Source organism: Heterodontus francisci, chromosome 14 (genome assembly GCF_036365525.1).
Source record: "Heterodontus francisci isolate sHetFra1 chromosome 14, sHetFra1.hap1, whole genome shotgun sequence".
In the NCBI taxonomy this organism is placed as follows: Eukaryota; Metazoa; Chordata; class Chondrichthyes; order Heterodontiformes; family Heterodontidae; genus Heterodontus; species Heterodontus francisci.
The window spans coordinates 69,577,150-69,596,120 of NC_090384.1; the positions used below are offsets into that span (position 1 = coordinate 69,577,150).

General features: G+C 42.9%; 1 protein-coding gene across 4 annotated transcripts in view; it reads left to right on the forward strand.

Annotated features, from left to right (window-relative positions):
• LOC137377319 (serine/threonine-protein kinase BRSK2) overlaps nt 1–18,971 on the forward strand; it is a 636,447-nt gene that overhangs the window by 551,492 nt on the left and 65,984 nt on the right. For all 4 annotated transcript variants that reach the window (XM_068046888.1, XM_068046887.1, XM_068046889.1 and 1 more), the window contains exon 16: nt 8,175–8,298. In XM_068046888.1, the coding sequence (XP_067902989.1) occupies nt 8,175–8,298 (124 nt within the window). The remainder of the gene's footprint in view (nt 1–8,174; nt 8,299–18,971) is intronic.

The following is an 18,971-nucleotide window of genomic DNA, read 5'->3' on the forward strand; positions in this document are numbered from 1 at the left end:
AGTGGCCTTAACTCCAATTTCCTGCCTGCCTCCCCCATCACCCTTAACTCCCTTGTAGATCAAAAATTGTCTAACTCAGCCTTGAATATATTCAGTGACCCAGTCGTCACTGCTCTCTGGGGAAGAGAATTCCAAAGATTAACGACCCTCTGAGAAAAGAAATTTCTCCTCATCCCTATCTTAAAAGGGAGTCCCCTTATTTTGAAACTGTGCCCCCTAGTTCTAGATTCCCCCACGAGGGGAACCATTCTCTTAGCATCTACCCTGTCAAGCCCCCTCAGAATCTTATATGTTTCAATAAGATCACCTCTCACTCTTCTAAACTCCAGTGAGTATTGGCCAAACCTGCTCAAACTTCCCTCATAATACAACCCCTTCATTCCAGGAATCAGCCTAGTGAACCTTCTTTGAACTAACTCCATTGCAAGTATGGCCCTCCTTAAATAAGGAGACCAAATCTGTACACAGTACTCTAGGTGCAGTCTCACCAATGCCCTGTACAGTTGTAGCAAGACATTCCTACATTTATATAATAAAAGCAAAATACTGCGGATGCTGGAAATCTGAAACAAAAACAAGAAATGCTGGAATCACTCAGCAGGTCTGGCAGCATCTGTGGAAAGAGAAGCAGAGTTAACGTTTCGGGTCAGCGACCCTTCTTCGGAACTGACAAATATTAGAAAAGTCACAGATTATAAACAAGTGAGGTGGGGGTTGGGCAAGAGATAACAAAGGAGAAGGTGCAGATTGGACCAGGCCACATAGCTGACCAAAAGGTCACGGAGCAAAGGCAAACAATATGTTAATGGTGTGTTGAAAGACAAAGCATTAGTACAGATTAGGTGTGAATATACTGAATATTGAACAGCAGCAAGTGCAAACCTGAAGAAAAACAACCTGAAAAAAACAGTGGGTAAGCAAACTGAACAAACTAAGATGAAATGAAATAAATGCAAAAAAAGATTGTAAAAAATGTAAAAAGGAATGTAAAAAAAAGGAAGAAAAAATAACTAAAAATGACTAAAAATGAAAGTAAAGTGGGGGGCTGTCATGCTCTGAAATTATTGAACTCAATGTTCAGTCCGGCAGGCTGTAGTGTGCCTAATCGGTAGATGAGATGCTGTTCCTCGAGCTTGCGTTGATGTTCACTGGAACACTGCAGCAATCCCAGGACAGAGATGTGAGCATGAGAGCAGGGGGGAGTGTTGAAATGGCAAGCAACCGGAAGCTCAGGGTCCTGCTTGCAGACTGAGCGGAGATGTTCCGCAAAGCGGTCACCCAGTCTGCGCTTGGTCTCCCCAATGTAGAGGAGACCACACTGTGAGCAGCGAATACAGTATACTACATTGAAAGAAGTACAAGTAAATCGCTGCTTCACCTGAAAGGAGTGTTTGGGGCCTGGGATAGTGAGGAGAGAGGAGGTAAATGGGCAGGTATTACACCTCCTGCGATTGCAAGGGAAGGTGCCCTGGGACGGGGACGAGGTGGTGGGGGTAATGGAGGAGTGGACCAGGGTGTCGCGGAGGGAACGATCCCTTCGGAATGCTGACAGGGGAAGGGAGGGGAAGATGCGACTGGTAGTGGCATCACGCTGGAGGTGGCGAAAATGGCGGAGGATGATCCTTTGGATATGGAGGCTGGTGGGATGAAAAGTGAGGACAAGGGGAACCCTGTCACGGTTCTGGGAGGGAGGGGAAGGGGTGAGGGTAGAGGTGCGGGGAATGGGTCGGACACGGTTGAGGGCCCTGTCAACCACAGTGGGGGGAAATCCTCGGTTGAGGAAAAAGGTCATATCAGAAGCACCGTCATGGAAGGTAGCATCATCAGAGCAGATGCGTCGGAGACGGAGAAACTGGGAGAATGGAATGGAGTCCTTACAGGAGGTAGGGTGTGAAGAAGTGTAGTCGAGGTAGCTGTGGGAGTCAGTGGGCTTATAATGGATATTGGTAGACAACCTATCCCCAGAGATGGAGACAGAGAAGTCGAGGAAGGGAAGGGAAGTGTCAGAGATGGACCATGTAAAGGTGAGAGAAGGGTGGAAATTGGAAGCAAAGTTGATAAAGTTTTCTAGTTCGGGGCGGGAGCAGGAAACGGCACCGATACAGTCATCAATGTACCGGAAAAAGAGTTGGGGGAGGGGGCCTGAGTTCCTACATTTATGCTCCATTCCCCTTGTAATAAATATCAATATTCCATTTGCCTTCCTAATTACTTGCTGTACCTGCATGCTGACTTTTTGTGATTCATCTACAAGGATACCCAGATCCCTGTGTACCACAGCATTCTGCAGTCTCTCGCCATGTAAATAATAATCTGCTTTTCTATCCTTCCTGCCAAAATGAACAACTTCAAATTTTCCCACATTATATTTCATCTGCCAAATATCTATCCACTCACTTAACCTACCCATAACTCTTGGCAGATACTTTGTGTCCTCCTCACAACTTGCTTTCCTACCTATCTTTGTATCATCCGAAAATTTGGCTACAATACAGTCGTTCCCTTCATGCAAGTTATTAATATAGATCGTAAATAGTTCAGGTCCCAGCACTGATCCCTGTGGCATTCCATTTGTTATAGTTTGCCAACTCGAAAATGCCCCATTTATGCCGAATCTCTGTTTCCTGTTAGTTAGCCAATCCAGGAGTAGGCCATTCAGCATCTCAAGCCTGTTCCAGTATCCAGCGAGATCATGGCTGATATGTATCTTAACTCCATTCACCTGCCTTCGCCCCATATCCTTTTATACCCTCGTCTTGCAAAAATCTATCAATCTCAGGTTTAGAATTATTAATTGAGCTAGCATCTACTGCTTTTTGTGGGGGAGAGTTCCACACTTCTATCATCCTTTGCATGAAGATATGTTTCCTAACTTCTCTGCTAAATGGCCTGGCACTGATTTTATGTCTATGTTCCCTTTGCCCTCGACTCCCCCACCAGCAACCACCTGACTATTGCATTTTAGTGAGCTGTGTAGATGGACCGCTAAATCTCTTCGGACCTCCACTGTTGCTAGTTTTTCACCAAGAGCTGACTTTATATGTGTGTAAGATTTTTGATAAGATAGGGGTGTTTTATGCCTCCTTCTAAGGTGGGAACAGACTTGGCAGCACACAGCTTGTTGTGAATCGACTTTATTGAGATAAAGGTAAAGACAAGTTTGTTAAGTTCTCAGATAAACTTAGTAACAAACTCAGACAGTGATTAACAGTCTAACACAGATGCTACCCATATTAGTTGCTGGACGGTGAAGCGCACGACTAGTCTCTTTGCAGCTTTTTGGGTCCACAAGCTTCTCAGGCTCTCTCTCTCTTGCAGTTTCTCTTGTTCTCCATTGTGGCAAGAGCAGGATCGCAAGTCAACTTATTCTGGCAGCCTTCCAGTTAACCCTCCCCTCATACCGATCAGTCTTGTATTAAAGGATATTTTCCTTAACCAACCAACAATCATTTTGTGATGATTGCCAGCCTTTTCATTTGCACAATTAATACATCGAAAAAGTATTTGTGTTAACCACCTTATCTCAGTGCTTGTACTTTCCTGAGTTGCCTTATCTCACTACGAGACAAAACTATGCAGCATTGTCTGTTCTCATGGTCTAACATTTTTGCTGAAAATAAGCACTTTAAAACTTGACATAATCTCCCAGAATCCCTCTGTCTTGACATCTTGTCTGTACTGTGCCCTATTTCCTAAGTTTTTCACTTTACTACAAAGAAGGATTCTAATAAAGCTAAATGTTAGTTTATAATAACAAGTCATTTGTTAGTTTGTAATAGCTAACAATTAGTATGCTGTTTAGTGACTTTTAGCAACCTAATAATCTTACATGTGTGATAATTTACTTTTTTTGCTGCTTGGGGTGTCAAATTTCACACTGTGCTCCTGCAACAAGTCTATAGAAAAATAGTAAAACAAATTTAAAATGTTCAGGCCATTAACTGGCATTGCCCATTGGGTTAAAGTTCAATTCAACTTTGCAACCATTTGCTGTTGGACTGGGATGTTGGTGCATACTAATTGAACCTATTTCTATTTTAAAACCCTAGCTTACCGTAAGACACCTTTAACCCTATTATCCCAGAGTTAGGAATTAATTAAATTCGGGAAACAAATACATCTTTAACTCTTTCAGGTCTGCTGTAGCTTTTCTTCAGCGTCAATGTTGATGTAAGGCTAAGGTCAATTCTTTCTCTCTATGTCAATTCCTATTCACTTTATAACAGAAAGAGGAAGGGATAGAGACCCCCTTGCCTGTATCTAATGAAAACAGAAATTGCTGGAAAACGCTCAGCAGGTCAGCCTGCATCTGGGGAGAGAGAAACAGAGTTTTTAACCTTTCAGGTCAATGACCTTTTATCAGAACTGAAACGGTAACTGTCTGATGCTGCCTGACCTGAGCGCTTTCCAGCATTTTCTGTTTTTATTTCGTATTTCCAGCATCTGCAATATTTTGCTTTTGCCTGTATCTTTCTCAACTTTCATTTTCATCAGTTTTTTAAAAACATACTTTTGGATAGAGCTTCATCTTATGTGGAAAGGCGGAGGAAAAGGGTGAAAGATAGTATCTTTACACGCTCATATCAAGTCCACTGTTGGCTGGTTGTCAGGTAGCAGTGACAATGCTCATGGAAGTTTCTATAGCCTTCTGGCTGGAGGAAGAAGGGAGAGAGAGTACTATGTTTTGGGCGTTTACACTTGGTATTTTCTTAGGTTCAGCTTCACTAATCACTCCCAGAAGCAGACCTCACACCCCGCTAAGATCCAGAGTGTACATTAATTTATTGAAAATCTAGGTAAATAATAGCAAGAACCCAGGGGCACAAAAGGGAACCCTTGCAATGTAAACCAGCAACTAGAATGTATCATGTGTCACCATATGCTTCTCCATTCTTCAACAAGTGAACTAATTATACATCCTATTGCAGCAAGTGATTAGGATTTGGAATGCACTGCCTGATAGGGTGATGGATACAGACTCAGTAGTAGTCTTCAAAAGGAAACTGGGATAAGTATTTGAAGGGGAAAATTTTTAGGGAAATGGGGGAAGAATGGAGGAGTATGACTAACTAGATTGCTGTTTGAAAGAGCTAGCACAGATTTGATGGGCCGAGCGGCCTTCTGTGCTGAACTATTCTATGATTCTATCAGATCAAAGGTCAGGCTATAAACCAACAAGTAAAATAAATAAAACAGATAAATGAAAGGTATACATTCTAAAAATAGGGAGTTGTACACTACACCATTTTTGAAATGTTAGAAACGCCACTCATTTTCTCTCTATGAATAGACTTTAAAACATAAACTCACTTCTTGCATTATGGAACATGTCACAGTTTCAAAACTGGGCTACCTTCTCTTTTGGGTGGCACAGTCTTGAACACAGAACTTAGTCTGTGCAGAGATCACAAAGCTGGAAGCCCCTTTTGTGCTTGATCCTATTTCACAATTTTTAAATGTTACTTTTATGTGCTAATAAAAAATAAAATCCAAACCTTCCATCAAGCCATGTTTGCTAATAGCCAGTAGTTGTTCAGGAGAGACTACAGAGAGCAGAGGCTTGAGAGAGAAGCTTTATGAGTTATTCAAGATCCTTAAGTGTATTGAACAAGTTGAAAACAGGTTACTATAGCCTAGAAACAACAATGAGAGGACATGGGGTGAAGCTCAGAAGAGGGATGATAAATGGATGGATCAGACAGAACTACATCATACAGAGGGAAGTGAATGGAATGGACTGCAAAGGGGGGGTGATTAAGATAGATTGCATTAGTAACTTTAACAGGGAGTTGGACTGACTTTTGGGGAGAAAAACGATTGAGGGGTGTAGGCAATGAACTCTGTGTATGTTGTTTTGAACTCTAGACTGAAACGGTTCATTGTTATATTCTTATGTTCCTACATTTCAATAATTTGTCTCTCAATATTTAGCTCACTGTATTACCCTGGGATAACAGCTGAATAGAAACGTGCATTCAAAGTTGTCAACATTGGTCAATTCCTAAATGTTAGATTCTCAGTTGCGGCTCATGTACAGGCCCATTGCTTCAAACAAAAATGATAAACGTAGTTAGAAGAGGCAAGTTATTATGGATCATCAAAAATTGCTTGAGTTGGCCTATTGACTTTAATGTATTCTCCTCCTCCTTTTCTTTTTCTTTGGTTTTTCTCTCTTTTTCTGCACTTCTTTTGTCTTCATTTGCCTGTCTGGCTGTGTAAGTTTTACTGTCCAGCAAGAATAAAAAGACAGCTTTTGAGGCAAGGCTATTTCCAACAATCAAAGCAGTATTAAAACTATAAGCCGTGCAGTTTTACTAAGGAGAATTTTCAACTACTATACATGCTTCAATAACCCTGCCCCCAAAGCAGGAGGAATTGCAGGATTTACTGACATGGTGCAGATACATTGGAGATTGTGATCTTTGGGCAATTAAGCAGGAAATCACATGCCCTTAATTTTCTTAAATTTTAATATCTGCGTTAAGTTTCTCAATTACTATTTAATGTCAGTTTATTTTTATATGATAGAATTATATTCAACCATTTGAAAATTGTAAATTTGCCAATAAAGATTGCCTTTCCTTGAACATGCTGAATCCGGATTAATAAACCGACATTCTGACTTGTTCTTCTATTTAATGAAGCTTTAAATTGGCTTTTTAAGAAACCAACACTGATTTTTTTAAGATGGCATTTTCTTACGTACCCATTACCAACAACACATGGTGAATCCTGCAGCTTCACATTCTACAGGTTGGGAACTGGAACAATGAAAGGCCAAAGGTACAAACCTGTTCTGGCTGACGGGGTGCCTCTTTTACAATGGAATGGTCTTCCACAGAAGAGTGTCCGCAGATACTCATCGACAGGATTGTGGCTGCCTGCAACGAATTTGGCCTAACCATCAGCCTCAAGAAAATGAACATCATGGGACAGGATGTCAGAAATGCTCCATCCATCAATATTGGCGACCACGCTCTGGAAGTGGTTTAAGAGTTCACCTACCTAGGCTCAACTATCACCAGTAACCTGTCTTTCGATGCAGAAATCAACAAGCGCATGGGAAAGGCGTCTGCTGCTATGTCCAGACTGGCCAAGAGAGTGTGGGAAAATGGCGCACTGACATGGAACACAAAAGTCCGAGTGTATCAAGCCTGTGTCCTCGGTACCTTGCTCTACCGCAGCAAGGCCTGGACAACATATGTCAGCCAAGAGCGATGTCTCAATTCATTCCATCTTCGCAGCCTCCAGAGAATCCTTAGCATCAGGTGGCAGGACCGTATCTCCAACACAGAAGTCCTCTAGGCGGCCAACATCCCTAGCATATACACCCTACTGAGCCAGCGGCGCTTGAGATGGCTTGGCCATGTGAGCCGCATGGAAGATGGCAGGATCCCTAAGGATACGTTGTACAGAGAGCTCGTCACTGATATCAGACCCACTGGCTGTCCATGTCTCAGCTTTAAAGACGTCTGCAAACGTGACATGAAGTCCTGTGACATTGATCACAAGTCGTGGGAGTCAGTTGCCAGTGATTGCCAGAGCTGGTGGACAGCCATAAAGGTGGGGCTGAAAAGTGGCGAGTCGAAGAGACTTAGCAGTTGGCAGGAAAAAAGACAGAGAGAGCCAACTGTGTAACAGCCCCGACAACCAATTTTATCTGCAGCGCCTGTGAAAGAGTCTGTCACTCTAGAATTGGCCTTTATAGCCACTCCAGGCACTGCTTCACAAACCACTGACCACCTCTAGGCGCTTACCCATCATCTCTTGAGACAAGGAGGTCAAAGAAGGGTCTTCCACAAATATATATGTGGAGAGCAGAGAATGGAATATCATCAGGACCGAACACAATAGTATATTTATGTGCAGTTTTGATGAGTCATGAATCTAGAAATATAATAGAACTATTAAAGTAGTAATGAGGGAGCTGGAGTGACATCTAATTTATAAGTTCACTCTTCACATTGACGTAACAGTAAAAGCTGGCAGCTCTGCCTATTCTGGTCCAATGGCCTTCAACTTCAGTCATTTGATCACTGGAGATATGTTATTAAAACTTCAGAAAACTATATAGCATTGGAAGGTCTGGTGGCAAGGTAAGTAAAGGTGGCATATAGAAGAGAAGGCAAATGTTTCAGATATGTGTAGTTTAATACTTGTTTCTTATTATTTAGACTTGCCAAAAAGTCATGGTTTGGTAACTTCATCAACTTGGACAAAGAGGAGCAGATATTTGTGGTCATCAAGGACAAGCCATTAAGTTCCATTAAAGCGGACATTGTCCACGCCTTCCTCTCAGTGAGTATCAATTTTTGCTGAACGTACAACTGAAATTTTCAGAAAAAATTCTCATCGTTGCTGCCTCTAATTGAAATGAGATGTTATCTTAATGACGTTATCATCTTTTTAAATTCAGTAATTGTTTAGTTTTCTAAGGAATACAATATGGTTGAAATCTGGGAAAAAGATATCTAAACACAAAATGTTCAGCTACTTTTCCTGGAAGATATGGAAAATTAATTTCCTATGCAAAATTTCAATCTTAAAACTCCAATATAACCTAAAGAGGATATTTATTGAGAAACTATTTACTGCTTGACCCATAAGCATAATGCTGTTTTATTGGTGCTTCATTGTGAGTACAAAGTGAGCTCATGCCTGTGGCTCCCCATGGTAAGTGGGTTAGTGATCATATGTGTATCGTTAAGAAGAGTCGCAGAGCAGACATCTAGGGTGGAATTTTGTGCTGTTGGTAGCAGTCTTGACGTCAGGATAAACCAACGGCGAGATCCCCATGTTGGCCCTTGTACAGAAGGCCCGTCGAATTTAGTGCCAATCATAGGAACATAGGAACTTGAGCAGGAGTAGGCCATTTAGCCCATCGAGCCTGCCCCGCAATTCAATATAATCATGGCCGATCATCCACTTCAATATTTTTTCCCACACTATCCTCATTTTCCCTTATGTCATTTGTACTTAGAAATCTGTCAATCTCTTCTTTAAACATACTCAATGACTGAGCTTCCACAGCCCTCTGGGGTAGAGAGTTCCAAAGATTCACAACCCTCTGAGTAAAGAAATTTCTCCTGATCTGTGTCCTAAGTGGCTTCCCCCTTATTTTGAAATTATGTCCCTGGTTCTAGACTCCCCAACCAGGGGACAATCAGGCACTTAACTGGACAGCGGTGGGCCTCCCAGAGGATTTAGGACCCCGCCACTGAAAGTCCCGGCCTTGCAGAGCTGCTGGCCAATCAGAGGCCGGCAGCTGCAGCGTCACTGTGGAGGCGGTGGCTGCACACTGAGGAACCAGGCTTAAGGTCGGTCAGGGCAGTGGGGGTCGCAGGGGAAGAGGGGGAGGGGCGTGTTAGCAGCAAGGGCAGGGGTTTGGCCCTCAGGGGGTCCCCCCCCCAACTCCCTGGTGCTGGGACCCTCATTCAGGCACTCTACCTATGAACAAGGGAACCCCCCTACCCACAGCCGGGAAGCAGCCTGCATGGTTTTTAGTGCCGTGCTTCCTGTGCGGTGACTGGGCTGCCCGCCGCGCGGATAATTGTGGCTGTGGTGGGAACAGGCCCTTAATTAAGGGTTGATTACCCAGTTAAGGGCCTCAGTTGGCGGCGGACTAAATTCCAGTGGAGGTGGGATGGTGGCAGGGTCACCACCCCCCAGCCACCATATTACCTGATTTCTTTGCTGTCCCCCGTCTCCAAACCCGTCGTGGAGGAGAGCATAAAATTCCACCCCTGGTATCTCCTCACAGAGAAGGAAAGCTCAATGGAGAGTCACAAAAGAGATGGGCTGTTAAATCCACATCCCAGAAACTGAATCAAGCAAGTTTCCTGTTAACCCTCAAAGCTGGGAAGACCTAACAATCAGTGGGAGAAAATAGCATTGTGTAAAAACAGAGCAGAACAGAATCTTTTTTTTTCTGTTTTTTTCAGTGAAGTTTATTACTTTGGCTTCCATTAAGAATAAACTTCAAATGACAAATATTTTTTGAAATTTGTATCTATGCTATTCAGTAATTTTTGATAAAGTTTGTTTGCACACCAAGTTTATGTATGGTAGTATTGTGAGGCATAGGGCCATGCCATAATAACAGTAGCTTACATTTTAACCCTCCCGAAAACCCCACCCGCACCCTCCCCACCCCTTATGAGAGATCAGGGCGGGTGAGCAGTTAATGTTGGGGAAATCCACTTTCACCACATCTGACCGACTGCAATTTTCACAGAGCAACTGATTCCATTCGGAGGTGCACCACCTGGCTTCCAATACGTGCCTAACAAATATATTTAAACCGGGGTCTGATTATGTACCTAAGACCCCGAGGCAATTTTAAGTGGGCAAGACGGAAGTCATGCTCAGTGGCCAACTACTCAGTAATGCCCCACAGGATTGGCCTCAGAAACTGACTGACATAACTTGCAGGAAAATTTAAAAGGTCACTCACTTCCAGTAACATAGATTAATAGAATCTCTTTTTATTAATCCATTGTCAAGGCATTTCTATACTTGGGGGTTGCTTCATTTTCATTTGTTTGTCTTACTCATCCTTGAGTAAGCAACTTCAGCTTCTCATGGATGCCATTTTTGCTTCTCATAGCAAAGAGGGAGGATAATATATCTGACTTTCTCGGGAAATTATTAATGACTCTCAAGGACTGGGACCCATTAAAGTTAATGTAATCAAGAAAACAGTATGAGAAAAAAAATAATAGCACTAAAGACAGACAAATCATAGGAATATATTGTCATACAGGCCCCCACCTGCCAAGCATGAGGCATATTAATTTCGCCACATGGACATTAAATTTCAAACTGTTATTGAAGTGAAGAAAGGACTTGCTTTAAAAAATTGCCAGATCATGGCTGGAAAGGCATTTACATATTAACAGACAATGTTTGGAAGGACAAAGTAGCCATTCCCTGACGCATTCAACCCACAATGGACCCTTGGCTGGAAATACATTTGCATATCAACAGATAGTGCTTGGACAAAGGACCCACACTGGACTTTTAATCACCAGACATTGAAGATGGGGGAGCTCGCATTCCAGGTTGACTGCTAAGATGGCTGAATATACAAATGGACATGGTCAAGCCAGATAGTCATATGACTAACCTGCTGGGCAACCTGAGTTTTTTGAATTTGTATAAACAGTTTGGGCAGAAAGCAGAATGCTCCTGGACTGAGAAGATCTCTCCTGGCTGACTTGGCACAGCCTCTCCTGTCTGCTTGCTCCCATCTCTTTCTCACAAGCCTCTGAATCCATGGAAGCCACATGAACCCCAAGAGAAAAAAGTCTCCTACAGCGAACAAGGTTTAAGAAGAATACTGGGTCCCAATGAAAAGCAAGATCTACCTACAGTCAAGGACTCTACAGTGAGCTCAAAGACCCATATCAAACATTCTTCAGATATTGCCTCAAACTTTTCCACTTTATTTCTTTTCTTTTCTGTTTCTATTTGCATGTGTATATCGCATATGCATGCTAGCATGGGCGTATCATGTATCCGTAGACCTCAACCGAATTAGAGTTTAAGTTCAATAAATTTCAACTTTTCTTCTTTAAACCTAAGAAAGCCTGTTTGTGCTGGTTTATTTGCCTTATAATTGGAAAGCGGTGAACAAGGATTCACCAAGGGGGAGCTTTAAACACGGGGTGTTTAAAATTAAACCATGTTACAGTAAGACCAGGAGAAGGCTGAAAGGGAATCCTAGACCTCTTTCTCACCTGGTTGTTACAATAGGAACAGGAGTAAGCCATTTAGCCCTTTGTGCCTGTTCTGCCATTCAGTGAGATCATGACTGATCTGCAACCTAACTCCGTAAACCCGCCTTTGCCCCAGGACCTGATGGTTTCCACCCCAGGGTTTTAACGGAAGTAAGTTACAAAATTGGAGATGCATTAGCCATAATCGTCAGCACTCTCAATTCAGGAATTGTCCTTTGAGATTGGAAAACTGCAAATCTAGCCCTGTTATTTACCAAAGGTGAGAGAGAATAAAACAGGAAATTGTACATCTGTTAGTCTAACATCTGTTGTGGGGAAGTAATTGGAATCTATAATTAAGAACAGAGTGATGGAGCAGTTAGAGAAATGTGAGTTCATTAGCGAGAGCCAAAATGGCTTTTTAAAGGGTTAGTCATGTCTAACGAGCCTAATTGAATTCTTTGATTAGATGACTGAAGTAGTAGACAGGGGAATGGCTATAGATGTAGTTCAAATGGATTTCCAGAAGGTATTCGATAAGGTTCCATAAAAGAGACTGTTAGCTAAAATTAAAGCTCATGGAATTGAAGGCAAATTAGTGACCTTGTTAGGTGATTGATTAGGTGGTAAATGATAAGGGAGTAGGGATAATGAGTATGTACTTGAATTGTAAGGAAGCAACTAATGGTATCCCACAAGAGTCTGTGCTGGGGCCTTAACTATTCATTATATTTACGAATAATGTAAGTAACATAATAGAGAGCCATATATCCAAGTTTGCCATGACACAAATATTGGTGATATAGTAAGTAGTGTGGATGGGATCCATTTACACAGATCACTAAAATGTAGTAGTCAGGTTGAAAAAAAAAATAATGGAATGTAAGTCCTTAGAACTAGAGCCCTAAAATATAAAAGGGAGAAAGTTTTGCTGCAGCTGTAAAAAGCCATGGTTAAACCACACCTGCAGTCCTGTGTGTAGTTTTGGGCATCACACCTTGGAATAGGTGCAGCACAGATTCACCAGAATTTTACCAGGGCTCCAAGGGTTAGATTATAGGGAGAGATTACACAAACTATGCTTGTGTTCACTGGAATATGGAAGGTTAAAGGGAGATTTGATTGAAGATTTTTAAAGGAATTGATAGGATAGATAGAAACTTTTGCTGCTTGTGGGGGAGTCCAGGACAAAGGGGGCATAACCTGAAAATCAGAGCCAAGCCAATCAGGAGAGAAGTTAGGAAACTCTTCTTTCACACAAAGCATGGTAGAAGTGTGGAACTGTCTCCCACCAAAAAAGCAGTAGATGCCAGCTCAATTAATAATAAACCTGAGATCTATAGATTTTTGCTAGCCAAGGCAAGCAGATGGAGTTAAGATATAAATCAGCCATGGAACAGGTTTGAGAGTAGAATGACCTACTCCTGTTCCTATGTTCTTTATTCTGAATGGATGAACAGTTAAGAGGAAGCACAGCAGCAGCAGCCTCAGCAACCAGGACGAGCAGTAGCTCAGCCAGTTAGATCACAGCAAGTGAGGGAAAATTCTTGTAATAAGCCCAGGGCCAATAGAACGTGAGTAACTTTCATGATCATATCAGAGGAGCAGCGTGTCAGGAGGGCGCACTTCAACGGGACTTACAGATCTGTGCAACATCCTGGAACAGGACCTGGTGCCTGCTGGACCAGGGGACCATACTTTGTTAGTGACTGTGAAAGCCACCACCGCTCTAAACCTTTCTGCCTCAGGGTCTTTCCAGACTGCTACAGTCTATATTAAGCAAACTATATTAAGCAAATCACCAAGGACCACTTAACCAGAACCAATCAGTGCATTACCTTTTCAGTGGACTCGAACAGACCAAATAAGAGAGCTTTGGGATTTACAACAGTAGCTGGCTTGCCTTGTATATAGGGAGCTATTGACTGCATGCAAGAACCTATCAAGGATGAGCCAGCAGATTTTCTTAACAGAGGGCCATCATTCCAACTGGTGTGTGATCACTGTGAAGGATCATGCAAGTCTGTGCCAGTTCCACTGGTAGATGCAACAATGCCTTTATCCCTCCACTATTCAACTGCTGCAGGAATGTCAAAGGACAGCTCCAAAGGTGCAAGGGACACACCCTGCAGACCTGTGTGGTAGCCTTCCACAACCTGACTACACCTGAATAGCACAGGTGCATTAATGACCATGGGACCACCAGGGGGAGCATCTTGAACATGCCATTGGCATCTTAAAGCTAAGGTTCTGGTGTCATAGTTATTCTGTGGGCTCCTGGCAATATGCTTCAGACAAAGTGGGCCATATCAGCAGTTTGCCGTATTCTGCATAACATGGCTGTGTAACAAGGATTGCTGTTGACACTGCCACTCAGATGGGGGGAGTGGGGGGTGGGTGCAGAGGCTTAAAACTTTCATTGGTCTATGGGAAGGCAGATAACAGAAAGTGAGTAATTCCTTGAAAGTCCCTATCCACTTGCTCCTGCAATCTGATCAAGGTGGGTGTCTGCCTTTCCAAGGCAGATGCTTTCTATTCAAAGTAGTGGTCTGAGCCCAGAGTTTGCAGGGCAGCCATTCGAACTTCCACCAAAGCTGAAAAGCATGCAAATATCACTCCTGTTGTAAGGGCCCAGCTGCAACATCTTTGGAGTTGGGCACACTTTCCAAAGTAGACTGCAGAGGGCTGATGCTTAGCGAGGTGACATCACTCAGACTGGAAGCATATTGTTCAATACTTCCAGCTATGCCAGTGAAACATCTTGACAGGACTTCCAATACTTTGTACAATTGCTTGTGGGAATCAAATAATTTTGTCTCACAATTAGACACCTGAAGTCTTCATCTCATGACCTCCTCAGCAGAGCTGGGAAAGGACTTCACTTTCTGGTACCGAATCTTTTAGGCTGCTCCTGCCACCACTACAGTGCAGCTCTGTGGACTAGTACTAGGTGCATCATCATGTGCAGACCTCTCAACTCACTCTCTAACCCAGCCACCGTGCCGAACTCTGTGGTGGTGCTTAAGAACAATGGAGCATGTGATGTCAGAGGACTCTCCTCCTCTGAGGTATCTTCTTTTGGGAAGCTCTGGCTGTTGAGAAGGATCTAGGGAAATGAGAAGAGATAGAATGGTATGGGGAGGCTGCACAATTGCTGAAGCCATGCATCACAATGTAATTAATTTGCTGTCGTCAAGGTAGCATTTTTCTATCGCTTAATGAAGGGGTAGAAGTAATTGTCAAGAGATCCTGTTCAGTGAAGCCCCCACCATCAAAGTGGTCAACACACACTGTACTACCAGAGCACAAATTTCTGTGGCTTCTTGCTGCTCCAGCTTGCTGAGGATCATGAGGTTGGGTAGTCCTCTTGTAATTAGTGTGCACTATTTTGTTCTGCAGAAAGAAAGAGTTAGCAAGTGGCTACTGAAAGGAAACTGCAGATGTGTGAGGTTTGTACATTCTGCAGAGCAGAAGTAAAATTCCATCGGGATGAGGAGGTGTTGAATGAGAACTAAGGGTGGTGAGTGTGAAGTGAGGAAGGAGGTCAGAGAGAAGTTGGTGATTGTCCAAAAGCTAGCATGTGCAAGAAGAATGGTGCTCATGGCTGGTGTGAAGGAAGCAAGGAAGAGATGAGCATGTGTTTGTAATGAGAATGAGAGGTGGAGCAGTGTGGCCTTGAGAAGGAAGCAGTGGAGGCAAGGGAATTGTTGACAGTAGTCAGGGAGGAAGGTGAATGACAACTGCCATGTGTTGTAGAGAGAGAGGGATAAATCCACCTTTGCTACTCTCATTAGATCAGTGAAGCACTTTCTGCACTCTATCCAATTCCTTGGGAGTGATACGCTTGGAATTGACGGCTTCTGCAATATCTCTTCATGCCTGATGGGATAGCGCATTTGACAACCCACTGCAGGGAACAGGAGTCCCTTTAACCCTTCACCTCTTCCACATTCACATCCAGGGAAGCTTCTGAGCACCTGTGAACCTGCCTGTGATTCACTTCATTGAAGATTTGTCTTTTAGCATCTCAGAAATAGCAGGTATGGTAGCTTTGTAGTTATGTTACAGGACTAGTAATCTAGACCCCTGGATTCACGATCCGGAGACGTGAATTTGAATTCCACCACAGCAGCAATGGACTTTAAATTTAGTTAATTAAATAAATCTGGCCCTATTGGCATAAAAGTCCACCTGGTTCATGAAAGTACTTTCAGGAAGGAAATCTGCTGTCCTTACCCGGTCTGACCTATATGTGACACCAGATCCACAGCAATGTCATTGATTCTTAACTGCCCTCTGAAACGTCCTAGCAAGCCACTCAGTTGTATCAACTTGCTAAGCAAAACCATAATAAGAATAAAACCAGACAGAACACCTGGCATCAACCTAGGCACTGGACACAACAAAGGTACACCCAGCCCAGTCAACCCTGCAAAGTCCTCCTCACTAACATCGGGGCCAAAATTGGGAGAGCTGGCCACAGACTAGTCAAGCAGCAGCCGAACATAGTCATAATCACAGAATCATACCTTACAGTCAATATCCCGGACTCCTCCATTACCATCCCTGGGTATGTCCTGTCCCACCTGCAGGACAGACCCACCAGAGGTGACAACACCATTGTATACAGTCAGGAGGGAGTGGCCCTGGGAGTCCTCAACATTGGCATCAGACCCCATGAAGTCTCATGGCATCAGGTCAAGCATGGGCAAGGAAACCTCCTGCTGATTACCACCTACCGCCCTCCTTCAGCTGATGGATCAGTGCTTCTCCATGTTGAACATCACTTGGAAGAAGAACTGATGGCAGAAAGGGCACAGAAGGGGGGACTTCAATATCCATCACCAAGAGTGGCTTGGTAGCACTGACCAAGCTGTCCGAGTCCTGAAGGACATATCAGCCAGACTGGGCCGGTGGCAAGTGGTGAGAGAACCAACACAAGGGAAAGACCTACTTGACCTCGTCCTCACTAATCTACCTGTCGTAGATGCATCCATGACAGTATTGGTACAAGTGACCATCACATCTTCATCCTGAGCAGACTCTCCATCGTGTTGTGTGGCACTACCACTGTGCTAAATGAGATAGATTCAGAACAGATCTAGCAGCTCAAAGCTGGACATCCATGAGGCGCTGTGGACCATCAGCAGCAGCAGAATTGTATTCAACCATAATTTGTAACACTCTCTGTCACTGGGTCAGAATCCTGGAACTTCCTACCCAACACCACTGTGAGAGTACCCACACCACACAGACTGCAGCGGTTGAAGAAGGCGACCCATCACCATCTTCTCAAGCAACTAGGGATGGGCAGTAAATGCTGGCCATGCCAGCGATGCCTGCATCTCATAAATGAATTTCTAAAAAGAAAGAATGCAGAAGGGATGCAACATCCCTTTAAGACATGCATCCCCACTTTAACTAGGCCTCTGCCAGTTCAGGGGGAAAGTCATCAATGAGATTGTAATCTCCAGGTCCAGGAAGTAAATTTCTGAATATAAATTGTTGGTAGGGAATCCCCTCAACTGCCAGCACATATCAGAAAATCATGGGCTACCTCTGCTTAGGATTTTACATAAAATCAATGTATAGAAAATCATGGGGGATGTGACTGTTTCTCCAAGCTGCATTAGAAGTGGACAACCATCAACACATACCAGGAAATTAATCCACTGCTTCCCAGTGTCAGTATAAAGAATACAATGGCCAGTTGTGAACCAAATATGGGGATAGAGGCTGACCAGGTTCATTTCATGTAGGGTCCTTGTAGCCAGTGGACTTTCATACAATTAGTTTGGACTGAATTTGAATCCAGGTCCTAGGTGTGACTGAACACTATCACCATTGTAGCACAACCCAAACCTTTTTGTGACTTTCTGTTTATCTCTCTTACTGCTGCAAACAAAAACATAGATGTGATCACCATGTGATAAGTTGTCACTCAGAAGTGTGATACTTCATTTCATCAGATTGAAATTACTGGAGGAACTGTTGCAGCAGCTGCACCCAGACCACTGTTAAAGCTTTTCTGACATTTATCTTAAAATAAACCTCAAGTAGGGACCGTTTTTCTAAAAAAAAAACGATCGCCCATATTTTCTGCATCTGAAGTAAAAGTGGAAAATGCTGAAAATGTACAACTGAGTCACTATCTTAAGGGAGAAAGGTAAGTTAATGTTTTGACTGGGGCACCAGTGCATCTGTATTTAGTTAGCTCAGATCAAGATTCCCACTCAAAATGTTGAGCTGCCTTTCTTGTTCAGATGCTGGACAAGTTGGTATGTTTTCATCATTTTCTGTTCTTTGATTAAATCTGAAAGTGGTTGTACTGAGAAAGTTCAATGAACATTCCTGAGGGTGCTCCTTCATGGCAGCAATGTGATCATAACGTCAGACTGAAATCACAGTCTGGGATGTTAAAAATTCAAAATTACTTTTAAAAAGCAACAGACTGGGAAGACTGATGTAAATTCACCTGACAGCTGGCTGAAATTTATCATTTAGCTTCTGTTAATCTTTCACCTCAGGGTTTTTCATCTTATACTAGTTTGATCAGAATGGGCACACAAAAATGGAAATGATCTGCATAATTCAACTGAATATTCTAATATCATCTGCAACATTTAATGTCTCAATATGAAATAAACCTGTTTCCAATGATTATATATCCATCAGGCAAATTATGAATGAGTTGGATAGTCAATTTACAAACTTAATTCGAAATATTTATACCAAAGCAAAATACTGCAGATGCTGGAAATCTGAAATAAAAACAGAAAGTGCTGGAAATACTCAGCAGGTCTGGCAGCATCTGTGGAGAGAGAAACGAAGTTAACGTTTCAGGTCTGTGACCAGTTCATCAGAACTGGCAAAAGTTAGAAATGTAATAGATTTTAAGTAGGTCAAATGGGGGAAGAGTGGAAAGCTTGTGATCCTTAACACCTGAAAGGAAGAGAAAAAGTATTTTGTTAAGGCGTCCGATGAGATAAAGGATGAAATGAAACCGCAGAGCAGGACAACTTTGAGATAGTGAGTCGGTGCTCCCCCATTTTAAACCTATTACATTTTTAACTTCTTCCAGTCCTGATGAAGGGTCACAGATCTGAAAATTTAACTCTGCTTCTCTCTCCACAGGTGCTGCCAGACCTGCTGGAATACTTATGCTTTGAAAGCTAACACTTTGTGCAATCTAATGTATTTCAAAAAGTCTGCTCTGTTAAAATGACCTGTCATTTTACAGGTTAAGTCCTGTGA